Consider the following 15,785-nt stretch of genomic DNA (forward strand, 5'->3'; position numbering starts at 1 on the left):
TATGTGATCTAGTCTTAAAAAGAATTTATGTGCCTCTTATTAACTGGACCTAAGTAATTATTTTCTCAGCATCTTACTTAGAGCTTCTGAGCTGATTTTGGACAACCCTTCTTGTTGCTGGTTATGAGGCACAGATTGAATTTGGGCCATCTGAATGTAGACTGTACTCCTATATCTTCAAACAACAAATGAGATTTAGTGCAAAAACTCATTGTAACAGAATGGCACATCCAAGAATCTGCACAAGAATACAAGAGTTAAGATTAACTTTTGCACATAAATAGCATTAGTGTAATTTCCTAAGTATCTAATAAGGCTGATGCCAGCACTATTGGCTATTGACCTCCAGATCTGAAGTCTCTTTGAGGTAAAGACAATTGCCTTTTTTTCATTAAGAATGCTTTCTTGCTCAGCAAATCCAAGAAAAAAGAAAGCACTGGAGACACATTAGAATAAATATTAAAACCCTAGTGGGGAAAATTACTGCGCAATATAATAACAAAGGACAGTCTCTGGAATATAACTATAAATACTTACAATCATAGGTACTGCAGGGTTTTCAGCTAGTAATGTGGCAATCACCAAGAGGTCATTCCGTAGCTGACGATCACAGTGCCGGAAACCATGCAGGGCGTCTACAAATACTTCTTTCAAAGCACTTTAAAGAAAATTAAATGCATTTCACCTTTTCCTTTCACATTCTAATGTTAGACAGCTCTACAGATATGAATTCTCATTGTGCACAGATAAAAAGCCTTAGGGTTTAACTGGAAGAGAAATAACATAGAGCTTTATTATAAAATGGATTCTTAGTGTACCACTAGACATCCAACTTAAGTATACATGCAAGGTGCATGTATTACAAATTACACCTTCCACTGTTTGTGTTATAATAATTAACAGAAAGACCTAATATTTACTCAAGCATGGAACTGGATGTTGTTCAATGATTATTGACAAGAAATGGTCTAAACTTAAGCAGTTAAAACACTGTAACTCAGTAAGGAAGAACCTGTTATTTACTCCAGCAGAAGATCTAGAAATAAGCCTTGTATATCATAGCACAGAATTGCCTACTAATTTTATAACATAAGCACTTCAGCGGTGAAGGAATACTGGCCTGCTGAGACTAACACGCAAGCTTGAAAATGCTGCAATGAACTTTTTCATCATACAAAGCACTAGATAGGGCTATTCCTCCTGCAGTATGCAGCAGAACACCTTGTTCTTGCCCTGTAACAGTCACAACTGTGTGTGACAATACTGAAAACTTAATGAGGATGTAATGAGAGACCTCCATTCCCCATTTGCATTTTCTCTCAATTAATTTCAAGCAAAATGCTACATAACAGCAATGCTTTAGATGTCTCCAAAATTACAATACTAATTCATAAAATGCTTCCCTGTACTTACTGAACACATTCCAAGCTACTGAGCTGATTAACAACTTCTTCTTTTGAGGCGTTTTCTAGCAGGTTCCATAGGATATGTGAGGAGCGGAACACCAGCTGTCCTGAGGGATCAGCACAATTTAGATACAAACAGAGCCTGCTGGCTGCTTGGGCCTTCATCATTAGTCTGCAATTTGCTCCTGAAATTATGAAAATCTGAATAATTAATTCCCTGTAGGTCAATAATTGTTTTAGGTATGTTCAGAGAACAAATGGTCTAAGAACAGCAGTAATGAGATTGATGAAAGAACAGTTCGTACTAACCAGAGCTGGAGAGATGCTGGAGAGCTTTAAGTACCCATAACTTCTCAGTAAGTTGATTTTCAACTAATGTTAGTGACAAAACAAGAGTTTCTGCTAATCCTCCTAATTCAGCCATCTGGATTTTATAACTTGCATTTGTTGGCTGGTAACCTGCACATACAATAGCTTTAGTTTTGATGCAATAAATACTCAGAATTTTCATAAATATTTTCATAAAATATTCTTCCTGTATCATATTTCCTTAGTCTTAAAGCACTTTAAAAAAAATACACAATAAGACCCGCTTTTCTTACATCTGAGTAGTGCCTAAAGCACATCCAACAGACACCCTCAAGCAGATTTAAATGCTATACAAACAAATTAATTGCTTCTTAGAATTTACAGAATGAAAGCAAAAGTAGGTTTAGAGAGAGGTGAAAAACTTTCTTCAGTCATGCAATAAGTTGTTGGTGCACAGCCTAGTTCTCTTCTGTAGCCTGTTCACTACAGACTTAATGCCTTCTATCATCATATTACTTAAAACATCCAATCTTTGATTTATAAGCTTGACTTTCTAATGTGTTCTGGTTTTACTTTTGGCCATGCATATGCAAATCTGTATTTCATTACTGAATTATGGGGAGAGGGGAAGCATCGAGAAAATATATTTATTTTTACATAGTAACTCATGAAAGTAAAGTTTATCTTAAACAGTATAAATATATATATATGTCAAACATCATGAAATATAGGATTGATAAATACAGATAATACACACAGTGAAATGAGTTTTAACTAAGCATAAACTCTGATAGGTTCCAAGTTGATATTACTTTATAGATATGAGAACTCTGCAAGATTAAACTTGGCAAGAGTTACATATATACTTAGAGATAAAAAATTTGACTTAAAAAAATCAGACTGAAACACATTCTTCATTTCGTGACAACATATCTGATTTTCTAAATCTGAAGAAGAAGAATAAAATCTCTCAATATTTAACATTCACTTATCCTAATGGAATTATTTACAGATACAGAACTAAATGTACACAGAGCTGCTTGCAAAATTTGAGTCTTGTTTAAAAGGTAAAACCAGATTGGAATGCTTTCATATTTCTAGAATCTTGTGAGGGCTGTACCAGTTGAAGCTTGCTTAGGCCTCCTAAAATAAATGAAAACTACCAAGGGAGCCCAGGAACTAGTGCCATGCTGCAGGAACACAGCAGAGGAGCACACTGACATCAAGCCTGCTCCCCGACCTGCGCTCTGGATCCACACTGTGACAATGTTCACCTGAGGCTTGGCTGCCTATAAATCTAGTGCTGTCTCAGGGCACATCATCCTGTGGGAGGGGATCCATGACTGGCTTTGCCTGATAACAGCCCCTGGCACCATCATACGGGTCAAAGGAATAAATACGAGTGGATTCTGGTGACAGTTTGCATGCCTATCCATGATACCAGAGGATCACGCCTGAGCTCTCTGTAGCTTCTTTCTGCACAGACAAGTCACAGAAATTATTCAAAGCCTATGCTCAAATGTGTCTATATGATATGAACTCAACAGAATTTAGATGGGCTCAGATCTATCCCTCACAAACAAACACAGGTGAAACCAGAGCTGCTTCTCTCCAGGCTACATATACAAAGTTGAAAACTACATTCCCTTCTTACAGTTCTGATCCTAACTAACTTTGCTTTATTCCCCTATTATCCACATTTCAGAGAACTTGTGAGCACTTCACGTTTTCTGGATGCTATTGAATTCCATAAATGTAACAAATAGTTCCTTATACATTGGTGAACTAATTTCAGATTTTGAGCATACATTTCTATAAAAACATGTTAATTACACATTTGCCAATGTCATATATTTAATATATGAGATAAAGTAACTGTATTTATAAAGAAAAATTAATCCACAGCTTATTAAAATAGGCATTTCAAAGTAGTTGGGATCATAAAAAAATAAAAATACTGTGCTTTACCTGAAAGTAGTTTTCCTGGTAGCTCCATTTTATAAAAGTTAATAACACACTTACAAATTTGTATCCTAACTTGGGAGCTTGGCACTCTCATCAAATAACCTGTCAGAAACAGGAAAAAAAAAAGTAATTTACAAACATTATAATTTTTTTAGAAAGTATTTTTAACACTTCTCTTTACAGCACTTATTATTTCCTTTGGTCATACCCCTTACAAATTTGTAATTTAATGCAAATTTTGATTATAAAATATTGAAGGGACAGAGACTCCCACACTGAAGAGGACAAAGGGGTCTTGGAAGAGTAGCATAAGTTTAATAACAAAGTTATCTTCTCTGCTTTACGGCTACAGACTCTTATAAGAGACTGGATGGTATTCCAGAAATTGTGGAATTCTAAAGAAAGCTACCACACTAAGCTGTTGTCATCACTGCCATGTCAGAAACTCTGCTCCTAGCAGTTATGAAATCAAGGGAGCACAGAAAGAGATCTTTTCCCACAAGATAATTTCATTGACAGCTACCAGTGCCTAGTATGGACAATATAAACCACCTTTCAGATTTTAGTGGTTTTTTGGACATGTAACTCTGAAGAGAACCTGTAACTACCTGAAACCAGGTGGTCGTTCTTCTGTCTACCTGGATCTGTGAAAATAAAAACTTCTAAAAGTATTTTTTTACCCATTGGAAAGATAATTCTTTTTTCCATGAGTGACAGGCTGATTGTGCTACCTTTCTACCATTTAAATCTTACTATTAAGTGAGCTGATATATCACTCTATTCTGAATCCTTTCTGACCTACAGTGCTTACAGTATTTTTTGTTGAAAATCAGAAATGTGACATGCAAAAAGATGTAAAAGGGTCGTAAAAAGATATTTTGGTATTAAGAGGTCCAGTGACATTAAAATATGATTTTGACACCTTTTCCTCAACAGCACTCTTAAAACATATTTCTGAAACATAGACGCTCATGGCTCATATGCAGCAGGAGGCTGAAGCCAGAAACTACTACTCCTAGTAAGGCATGGCATTAAACTGCCTTGCATTTTGCCTTTGTAGGTGATAGGTCTCAGGCTTTTGGGTTTTGAAGGCTTGAGCTCGGAGTCAGAAATTACTGTTTCTCACTTGTGTCTTCCATTTGGTTTCAAAGAAGCAGGAAGGACACATGTTCCTCTTATCCCAGGTTTCAGTGTTTATAGGAACACACGAATTTCTCAGATCAAAATGAAATGAAAGAGGCTATATTCAGGTTTAGTTCTTCATCTGTACTGATAAACTTATCTCACTTAGCTTTTAACAGTGGCAAATAGGTAATTCTGCTAGCTAATCTTCACGTTAGCTGCACAGCAAAGTGAGAATGGTTTCTAATACTAAAAAGCAGGGAGGACTGAATGAATAATTAAAAGAAATTACCTACATTTACTAAGAAGGTAACAAGAAATTAAAATCATGCTAATAATACAGTTGATTTTATTGTGGCATATCAGGTTCCACTCACCCAGTTGTGCAATGCATTTTGAAACTTTAGTGGAATAGTTTACTTCATCAGATGATTTCTTTTTTTGAAACGGTAACCTGCAAAATGGAATTTAAAAATATTAAAACTATGTTTTAATCAAGTCACAGGAAAAGCTCAACAGCTTTTTTCTTCTTCCTTGATAATTTTTGCAAATAAGGACAATGAACACATTCTTTGCAATGCTGATTCTTCACTGAAAGTTCCAGGTTCATAATCTGGCAATTACATGTTGGACATTAGCGCTACACGTCCATAGGTAATATTTTCACAATGCATAGATAATGAAACAAGAAATGCTGAATAAACAAATGTCATTTAAATGTGGAAGATAAATCCTGGAAGCTAGGCACTATCAGGCTATTGCAGAGCTAGGTTATATACTGACACATGCAGAGGTGGAAAAAAACTGGATCACATCTCTGGGCAAGACCTGTTGAAATGGATAAAAGTAAAACCAACAAGCTGACTCCAAATAGCCCAACAACAAATTTATTTTTAAAAAACAGGATACTAAGAAATATTCAATGGCATTTTTAAAATACTCAGATATGATATAAACATGTAATTGCTAAAAACTATCTAACAGTAAACATTACAATATTATGCTGAGGTCTCTGCACCGCACACTGTGGAAGCAGCTTTCCGGTACGTTTACCTCTGTAAACACTGCCAAAGAAAAATAAAGGAGAGAGCAAATAATGGAAGAAATGTAGGGGAAGGTGGGGGAGGGAAAAACAGACATTGGAAAAAAAGTGGGAAGAAGACTGGTAAAGAGAAGCAGTTATGAAAGAGTGGAATATTTTACTACAGGAGTTCATGTATCTGAAATTAAACTGTGAAAAACAGTCTCTGCCTCTAGTTATAGACTTCTCTGTCATATGAAGTAGCAGTGAATTGTGGTGGAATTTCCATAATACAGAAATTAAATCAAAACCCAAGGGTGCAATTTTCCAAAATATATTCATTGCAAAACCCACAACTATTGCTGAACTGCTCTAACAGACGAAAAGTCTCACAGCTACATTTTATTGACTTCATACACTCATTCTCAGTTTTGTCATGCTTCTACCAAATGCCAAAGAAAATGAAACTGTGATGTACCTTCTCATTCTCCACTGTGTGGCAGCAAAGCAAAGCAGTACAACTGATGGTGCTCTAGGGAACTAAAAGATTCAGTTGATAAGTTCTATGTTTATTAAACCTAACAGCCGAGAGGAAGCCATGTATTTGAATATCTGTTTTACCATGTCACTAATTTTCTATCTGACAGGTTTTTTTAATCCTTTTTCTCTTCATTTGTAATTAAATACAGAAGTAACTGTAGTTACAAACATACTGTAAGTAATTTTACTGAATTATTGAGGAGAAAACTACTGACAATTGTGCGTAACACCTAAATTCTATTCTACGGATTATTTAAGGTACAGTATGACAATGAAGATGCCCAAAATTTCATGCAACACATTTTTAAAGTAAATATAAATCCTACATCCTCCAATTACTGTGGTTTGTTCTCTTCTGCAATATGGTTTGTAATTTGGTAAAGCTTACCTTCAAGTACTAAAGTGTCTTTGTGTCACCCTAGATTATAAACTCACTTAGGGAACTTGTCTGAAACAGCAAAACTTACCTCAGCACTACTTGGATGGTGAATCTTCTGAGGTCAGCAGTCCCAGAATGACTTAGGCAATAAGACACATTCAGTAAGTTTTGAATGATGTAATACCTAGCTCCACAGATACTGAACTGCTAAACTGGATCCCTCCTTCACGTCAAAGAGAAATTTGACACATGGAAAACATAGTTCATAACAAGGAAAGGTGATATAAAGGATACCTTGCAGATACAGGTGTTCGTAGATAGATTCTGTATGGATACGTCACTTGCCTTAGAAAATGTATAAACATGTTAATAAGCAGTGTTTAAATCTCTAAAAGAGGAGTGGAAGTACTTACCCAAATAATTTAATAAGTTCACATAAAGGCTCAGAGAAAGTTTCTCGTTGCTTCATTTTTTCTGAACACAGGTTAAGAATTTTGATGACTTGTTCTAAATCCTTAAGGGGCTTTTAATGTGAAGTTAAGGAAATCAGATAGTCTGTACTGCTATGCATCAGAAGAAAAAGCTGAAAATTGTATTCAATGTTGAATGTATGCTTCAATGACATGACCAAGAAAAAACAAGACCAATGCTTTCAAAGTTAGATGTCTAAAAGAAGCATGTGAGTCAATACTGAGGCATTTCGAAGCAGCCCTACTTTTACAGAAGCATAACTTCTGCAGATATGATTTAGGTGTCTTAGCTGAACTCACCAGAAGTTCAGCACTAAATTTCTAAAACTGAAGGATGAAAAGTTTTTACATCCCGGTGTCAGATTTACCTGTCTAAATTCTTAGACAGCCTTGTGGTATTTAAATTGTTTTCTACTCTAGTCCCAAGTGATTAAGTGAAGTTTGAAAATCTGGACCCAAAAACATACTATCTATTTTAGGGTAGAGGCACAAAATCAAAACTGAACAAATAACTGAGACTGAGAAAATACTACCAATCCACTGACTCACAGAAACTTCCTGTAAGTACTTTGCCATAGCTCAATTTTGAAGTAATGTGAGAGCTCAAATCATTGTGCAATTAGCTGAACTGTATGAAATTAATCACATTTTTCCATATGCCCACACCCTTCCTAGTACTTCTGATTACTCCATTTGTACTGTAACCATGAAAATAGTTTCAGATAAATTAGTTTGACTTCAATTTTTTTAAAATGCCTCCTTACTGGAAGCCACTGCTATTTTATTTGCTGCTTCTTAAATAGTGATAATTATTGTGCTTGTCTATTCTGACTGGAAAGTACACAAATTACATTTTGGACATTTTCCACCACTGTACAGGTGAGATCCCTCTATTGAATTTTGTGGTACATGAATCTAATATCCAAGAATCTTGCCAATCTACCAACCCTGGCTGAGTGTGCACAAGGAGGCCAATGACAAGGATGTATGTGAACCATCCCTGGTCTCCATGCTTCGCAGAGAAGTCAGAGTATTACCATATAAAAAACACCATGACTTCAGAATTCTACAGTGGCAAAAAGGATACAATCCCGTTTTCAAAATGCTTGACTACCTTCTTGAGAGTTTTCAGCTGCTCTTTTTCCAAATCTTTCTTAAGTAAAAGAATGAAAAGCAGGTTTTAATTGCAGTTTGCCTCGGAACATTAAATGATTATGTTTATCCCCTTTAAATGAAAGTGGAAACCAAATTAAAAAATCACAAGACACAATGAAATTCTGAAAGTACTTTGCAGCAGAATTAACTCCTTGATCAAGTTTCATTTCTAAGTATGAAATCTGTTCTCTTGTAACTGAAGAGGCTTTTTAAAACTCTTGTTCAAATGTGTAGGTTCTTTCTCTTAAATTCTTTGGGATTCTGTGGAAAGCAACTGAGAAAACCAAACCCATGTCACACATGACAGAAACGTGTACACATGTAGATCTAAGTGGTTTAGAATGCTCTGTGCCACTAGGAAACAGCATTCAAATTCAAAGCTGAAAACAACTGAAGTGAGGATATGTCAGGGTGTGTCAGGGATGTGCAGTGTTCATTCCAGTGCTTCTGAGTGCCTGCAATTTGAGGCAGGCCAGGAAATTGTTTCAGGAATCTACAAGCTCAGAATCCTTTCGACATATTATCATATATCTTATGCTCTCTATAGAAGCAGTAAACAGTATCACCCAGCACGTTTTTCTTCAGTCAGTAAGTTTATTCTATCAGCTCTGCATCAAAAAAAGGGAGGGGAGATACCTGAACTACTTATCTTTGGGGCATTAACTTAAAATGTGCTAGGTTTAATCGAATTCTTGTTTTAAGAATATAGATTATCTGTATTTTGGATCAAAATTAACTGATGGTTTAGTGAATTGAATCTGCCAAAACATCTTGTGGAGACCAAAAATAGTCTGTGGAAGCCCATGAGATGCTGCTTTCCTGCGTGCCTAAGCAGTCATATTTTTTCTTCAAAAGTGAACTTGGTATATTTCTCCGTCATCATCTCCCTGGAGAATTGTTTGCAGTTAACTTGGGAAATTACATAAATTCTTTACATACTTTCTATAAAGTTGTATGTATTTCTGTTTCTCAGTTGTAGGTTCCAGTACTCTAAACTCAGATGAGCTAGAAATTTTGCATGTCTAGTTTTCAAATGCACATGCTTTTGTATTTTTTTTTAAGTGCCTGTGCGAAGCCATGCTGGATTTTACCTCTCCCTATATATATGTGTATGTTTTAATATAAAAACAGAACTGATACTATTTTCTATTACAATGACCATCTTTAGAAGTGTTCAAATACCAGAACAAATACTCAGCTTTGTGCTCTGTAGCTTCAGCCACCTGTGCTGCATATAATAAACTCATCTGGATTTATTTAGTGCAGGTACCAAAGCAACTGTTATAAAACATTTGTCTATGCCCCATTACTACCTGTGTAAGTGGGATAACGAGCTATCGGGGTTACTTACAGAGTCCGAACCTTCGAGTAGTTTGATGACGTGATCCAAATCCACTGATCTTAACTGTGTATCCTGAAAAAGTCACACTTTAAACTGTTTGTTTCTTTGCTTGGTTTTTTTTTTTTTTTTGAGATTTATGTTTAAAGGTGCTTAAACCTTAAATCGTGAAAGAGCCGCGTTGAACCGACATGAATTTCTCCAGGGATAGGTAAATCGAGGCTCTGTGCGGAGCACAGACCAGGGCTTGTTCTCAGCCCGACGAAGTGGCCTGGCCAAGGCAAGGCAAGGCAAGGCAAGGCAAGGCAAGGAAGGGCAGGGCACGGCATGGTACGGCACGGCAGGGCAGGGCAGGGGCTCCTGGCCGGAGGTGACCCTGCCCAAGGGAGAGCTCACCTGGGCGGTGTCCGAGGCTTTCCTGCACCGCTCCCCGCCGCTGCGCGGGGAGCCGGGCCCGGGGAGCGAGGGGCCGCCCGGCGGGGGGTTCGACCCGGGGCAGGGAGGACATGGTGCGCCCGGCCGCGGCGCCAGCGCGGCCCGCCGTTGCCATGGCAGCGGGGCGCCCTCCTCACGCAGCCGCGGCCCGGCCCGGCGGGGCCGCAATGCCGGGCCCTGGGACCGCCGGGCCCTGGGACCGCCCCGCCCCGCCGCGGCGTCGGGAGCTGGGCCCCCACTGGAACGGAGTTTGGAGGGAGAGCCTGGTCGATCAGTAACGTCTAATCGTGAAAAAAACTACCAGGGGAGACCACTTAGATAAACCCCAGACGGGACAGTCCTGCCTGGGGTAGCCTGGCTGCGGGGAAGAGGAGGAAAGGAACCTTTTCTCTGCATAGACCAATACAAAAAAAGGAATAAAGGCTGGGACAGAAGCACATGGAGATATGACTATGTTCCACAGTGAGCAGGTGTGGGAAGCTTAGTTGGCAGCCGGGATTCGTAGATGACACACCTCTTGGGCTCCTCACTTTACTTTCCCTTAATAGGATTTGGATACACTTTGGACAAGTTGCACATAAGTAACTTTGGATATGCACATACCCCAAGTCTTCCACTGCAGGCACTGTTGCTACCAACCTCAGGTTCCATTAACAAATAATTAACTACTCTGATTCCAAAGAAACATTTGAATATGTGAATAAATTTATTAAATGCTAATATGGATGTTTGAATCTCCAGACAGCTTTTATAGGAAAAGGATTGATAACAGAAACAAGGAAGAAACCTTTATGGCTCTGACTGTAACCAACACAGTTCTTATTTTCATTCTTTCCAGCTTGCATTCTACACCTCTCCCATTTCATACCTGCCTTCTTCAGAAGTGATGCATATCATGTTTAATACTCACATGCATCATAGAGCTCTCTTTCCATCAAAGGGAAAATACACAATACCACATATTTTGTATTTGTATATACACACAAATATCCATCCACTCTCTGTATTTAGTAGAAATTCAACTCCAAAATGACAGCAAAAATATAGCCTAGCATATATAGGATTCTAATTTAGAAAATGCTATGGCCCCTTTGAGGTGCAGAACATCCCAAGTTGTGATCATAGGAACACAGGTCATACAAAGATAGGACCTGCTGGTCATTATGTAGTGCCTTCGCCTGATGTGATAATGCAGCTGCCAGTCTTGGAGCTGGTGTCTGACACTTTTCATCCATCCATGTACACACATCTCTCCATTACTCTAACCATTTTACTGGCCCTTCCATGTTCTAATTAAACATTTGTTTCTGCGAACGTTCTGTTTTTTATCTGGGCTTACGCTGGATGGAACAAGATTCTCTATTAAGCATCTGAGATTAATTGTACTGACAATGCTTATATGTCTGCAGGCAGTTAACAATGAACAAATCGGAATAAGTTTGTTTTTTTTTTTGCTTGGTGCCTAGATAGTAACTGAAGTTGTATAAGCTGAAGTTTTTAAGTTTATTAAAAAAAAAGAAGCACTACCATTTATTTTCATTGTAGCACTACCATTTATTTTCATTAAGTGATTTGAAATTTTGTTGCTTGTGTTTTGAATGACAAATGTATAGAGAACATACATAAATTGGGCAACTTAGTCTGTAAATTATAAGCTTAGGTCACGTGCCATTTGTTGGTTCACTGTTCCAAAGATCATATTGCAAAGCTCCATTTGCTCACTGTGCACCTTATTCAAAATTAAGCTTTTAAAACTTAGGATGAAAGCTACATGTGCAAGTTTGACTACAGGGATTCTGCTGCCCTTGGCAAATGGCAAATGTCCCATCCTCAAAAGCCTGCAATCAACTGTGAAAATATTTACTTAACAGTTTTCTGTCCCAATTAGGCTTATATTGTGTTTTTATCACATCTACCTCTTCCATTGGTAATAGATAATATTTGAGACACCAAAGCCTTACTTCTGAGAGTTTTGAATTTTAAGACTTACAAATGTTAAGAAATATGTTTAAAAAATATTTATGTAGAGAGGATTTTTGTTTTGATTGAGGACAAACTATTTTGGTGTGAAGACACAGTTCAGCAGACTTTGTTCTTGAGGCAAACTTAAATCCCAAAAAAACCACAGGACTGTGTGTAGGACACGGCTGTGTGTTAGAAGATCAAAATTCCAAATCTAGGCCTGCCATTTATCTCCTGCTGACTTTGCTGAATGAATTATTTCCTCTACCCCTCTGAGTTTGCTGTCTTAAGAAATCATGTTGCAAGCTTTTGAAGGACTATTACTCAACACAGGATACACCTTTCATGTGCTGCATTGGGGGTCTTCAGCTCTAGTCAAGTGATATCCTTTCCCTGGCTATATTGAACCTGTAGACTGCCCAAAGCCACCTGTACTGTTTACCAAATATGACACTGAGGTCTTTATAGTACACAAATCAGAGTCTTTTTAAGAATTAGTCTGTTGACTCCTTGACTTCCCTCTTCTTCTTCTTTTTTTTTTTTTTTTTGGTCAGTTCTGCCAGACCTCCTGTGTTTGATGTTCACAGAAAAAAAAGGAAAGACCTGCAAGGTGGCTGGCAGTAGACGCACCCTTAACCTGTAAAGTCAACAGAGCTTCCAACATCTGAATTTACCTGCTTATACTATTAAAGTACAGTGTTCAGGTCACCCAGGTCACTGGGTGGTATGGATTTGAGGGGAACTCTCACACTGATTGTTATTATTGTAAGGAAACCCACTAAGTCACAGGAGACAACTCAGGCTCTTGTACAAGGTACGGCTGGACAAAGGTGTAAGTTTGGGGCCCCAGCTGCTGGTGTAGTATCAACATTCAGTAGAACAAGCACTGAGATAGAGAGATGCACAAACACATTAAATATTTTGAATTTTAAAAATACCTACATTCCATTTGGGAATCTGGGAAGGCTATGTAACCTAATGTGAAAGCAATGCAAATGCTGCTAGCTCCACTAACTCATGCATCTTTACTTCTCTGAACTCAGAACAGTTTACGCTGCTGATCTATAGCTGAGCAGGATTTTACCTCTCATGTATTGTTTTCCTCTTTCCTTTTATGGTGGCATATGTCTCTTTGGAAAAAAAGTTATGTATTTCCATATGAAGGACTGCAAAGTGCTTCACCTGTTTGTCTCGTTTAAAGAGTATTGCTTTCTCATACACACAACCAGACACCTGGCAAACTCACTTCAACCCAGCAGTCTCACCATGGCCAAACTTTTTGTTTGTTGAATGAAAAGTGGACTGAATATATCCTGATAGTACTGTAGTGTTCACTTGTGTGTTCTGAAAGTATGGAGCATATCTTACAGCAGGATATGGAATATAGCTATCCAGTGTGTCTGTGTGAAAAATCTGTTATCCAGTTATTGAAAAAGAAATAAATTGCCCCTTAGAGTATTTTTATGAACTCACATTCAAGTTTTATCTCTCAAAGAAAATGTTTATCAGAGCACCCATGTATTAGAAAGAAACACAAGCTAAAAATTATTTTGCATAAGCACAGAAGAAAAAGCAAAATACCTTACATTGATTTTTATTGATTTTTGTGTAAAACACAGTCTGTGGAAAATAGATAAGAGCATTACTAATAATTTATAATAGCCCTGTTCAGAGAGACAGCACAAACAGTCTGACAAACACAACTACAAAGAGAATATTACACATGGGAGACATATTATGCTCACTGAAAGACACTGTCAGCAAGGCATGAGAAAAAATATATAATGATAGAGATCATTGTTCAAGTCAGTTCAATGTGTCACTTATTTTAAAGGCTGTAACCTAATTAATTAAAGCAGTATCATATAACGATTCAATATCAGTACTGCAACATTACTCATTATATTAACAGAAGATACTACAGGATGAACAGCCAAGAAATCAAAACCTTGTGTATTAGGAGATGCACTGTCTGAGAGAAGTTATGCATGTGCATCCATTACCACTGCATATATGAAAATATTATACCGAAAAAAATCTATCTAATTTTTATGCACCTGATATATCTAACTTTGAGAAGAAAGCTGCTTCCTAACTATATTCATACCTGTGAAATTTATAGCCACTTGGGAACTTATTACCTTATAGTAATCAATAATTTCCTTTAGTGCTAGTTGGGCAGCTAATACCATATAGACACAAACATACAGGCACGCTCTTTTATAGGCAATTAATGCCAAATAAAAATATGAATGTACTTTCTCATGTTCGCACATCATATAATTCACAATGTTGGAACAAAAAGTTAAATGTGGCACCAATTCACAGTAACCATTACCACAATTGAGAGAACTTGCAAAACAATTACCAAATAATTAATCTCTAAATAATTCAGGAACATGGGTACTTAATTAACTTGTACATAGTTGCCACAGTTAACAGAATTGTAAGATAAAATTAAGGACACATGTCTACTTTAGACAATGTTAACAAAGAATACCTTAATATCCATAGAAAACAACCTGTTGCTAAATACATTTTACAACATGATGTGTACAGTTTTGTACCACATATTAAGCACTACGTTTTTAAATGTACAGTAATGAATAGAAATAAAGCTATTTCATTGCTTATTTTCATTAGGCAGCTAAGCAATTTATATAAAGCTACACAAAAATATTTTTCTAGCTGGCTATTCCTCAAAATAGGTATTTATTCTCCTAAGTAACTAGGATGTCTACATTAATTTAGTTGTTTATATTTAGGCAATCAAAACTAAACTATTAGTCTCAGGTCTTTTTCCAGTGAGAAGTCCTAAGGTAAGTTCTTCTATAGAGATCAATATGTTTGGTCACATGAATAAAGATCCCTTTTGTGACTAAACATAAGCATGATACAATGTGTGATAAATACGTGAGCATCATTTTACCTTCAGACTTAACAGTGTCTTGTTAAAGTGAATTGGTCCTTAAAGAACATTACAAAATATTAAATCACAAGTCAACATGTTATTCCAGTTAGAAGTAAATACATGACCTAACAGGAAATCATATATATTTTTTGTAGCACAAATATTTCACAAAATGTCTTCATATATTTGATCTAAAAATATTATCTATTTATTAATACTTCAATATTTCAACCTTTCAAGTAACATATAAAATTAAAACACATTTTTAATTTTCTACACACAGTTTGAAAAAAGGAATGACACATCATTATTCTCTCCAGACACCTTTGGCAGTTTAAAATTTAACAGTTTAAACATTCTTAAAGAAATTTAATAAGGAAATAACTTTTTGCATAGGAAAGAGGGCCAATACATTTCTGTATATACTGTCAGTGGTTGTGTTACAGTACAATATATATATGGACTTTGACAGTAATTTTCATTTAGAACAGTATCTTAGTTCTACAACATTATCACTATTGCACCAAAATAATTAGATAAGTGTAGGGAACATGACTACTACACATTCCACAGAAGTGTAAAATTGCTATAAAAGAAGAGCAGCATATTTAATTTTGAAATGTAGTTAGATTGTTAATGGTAACAGTTTCTTCCCTAAATCTGTTCAGAGGTACAAAATTCTGCTGTCAGTTATACCATCCCATTCTAGTGATTTTAATCAGGTTTCATGCACAGGACTGGGGTAGAATGTAGCACGGTATTTATCCCATT

General features: G+C 36.8%; 1 protein-coding gene across 3 annotated transcripts in view; it reads right to left on the reverse strand.

Moving 5' to 3' along the window:
- The window catches only part of CFAP69 (cilia and flagella associated protein 69), a 53,903-nt gene extending 43,732 nt beyond the window's left edge, over positions 1–10,171 (reverse strand). The window contains exons 1-9 of one of the 3 annotated variants that reach the window (XM_018075620.2): positions 10,103–10,171; positions 9,719–9,781; positions 8,300–8,365; positions 7,156–7,265; positions 5,180–5,256; positions 3,684–3,782; positions 1,716–1,865; positions 1,414–1,591; positions 538–658 (exon numbers count right to left, since the gene is read on the reverse strand). In XM_018075620.2, the coding sequence (XP_017931109.2) occupies positions 538–658; positions 1,414–1,591; positions 1,716–1,865; positions 3,684–3,782; positions 5,180–5,256; positions 7,156–7,211 (681 nt within the window). In that variant the 5' untranslated portion in view covers positions 7,212–7,265; positions 8,300–8,365; positions 9,719–9,781; positions 10,103–10,171. Of the gene's footprint in view, positions 1–537; positions 659–1,413; positions 1,592–1,715; positions 1,866–3,683; positions 3,783–5,179; positions 5,257–7,155; positions 7,266–8,299; positions 8,366–9,718; positions 9,782–10,102 lie in introns of those variants that run through there. The other 2 variants (XM_018075619.2, XM_018075618.2) reach the window with 2 other exon arrangements.
- Between the last annotated feature and the right edge of the window lie 5,614 nt (positions 10,172–15,785).

This window comes from Manacus vitellinus, unplaced genomic scaffold, assembly GCF_001715985.3.
Source record: "Manacus vitellinus isolate BGI_N305 unplaced genomic scaffold, ASM171598v3 scaffold_3_pilon, whole genome shotgun sequence".
In the NCBI taxonomy this organism is placed as follows: Eukaryota; Metazoa; Chordata; class Aves; order Passeriformes; family Pipridae; genus Manacus; species Manacus vitellinus.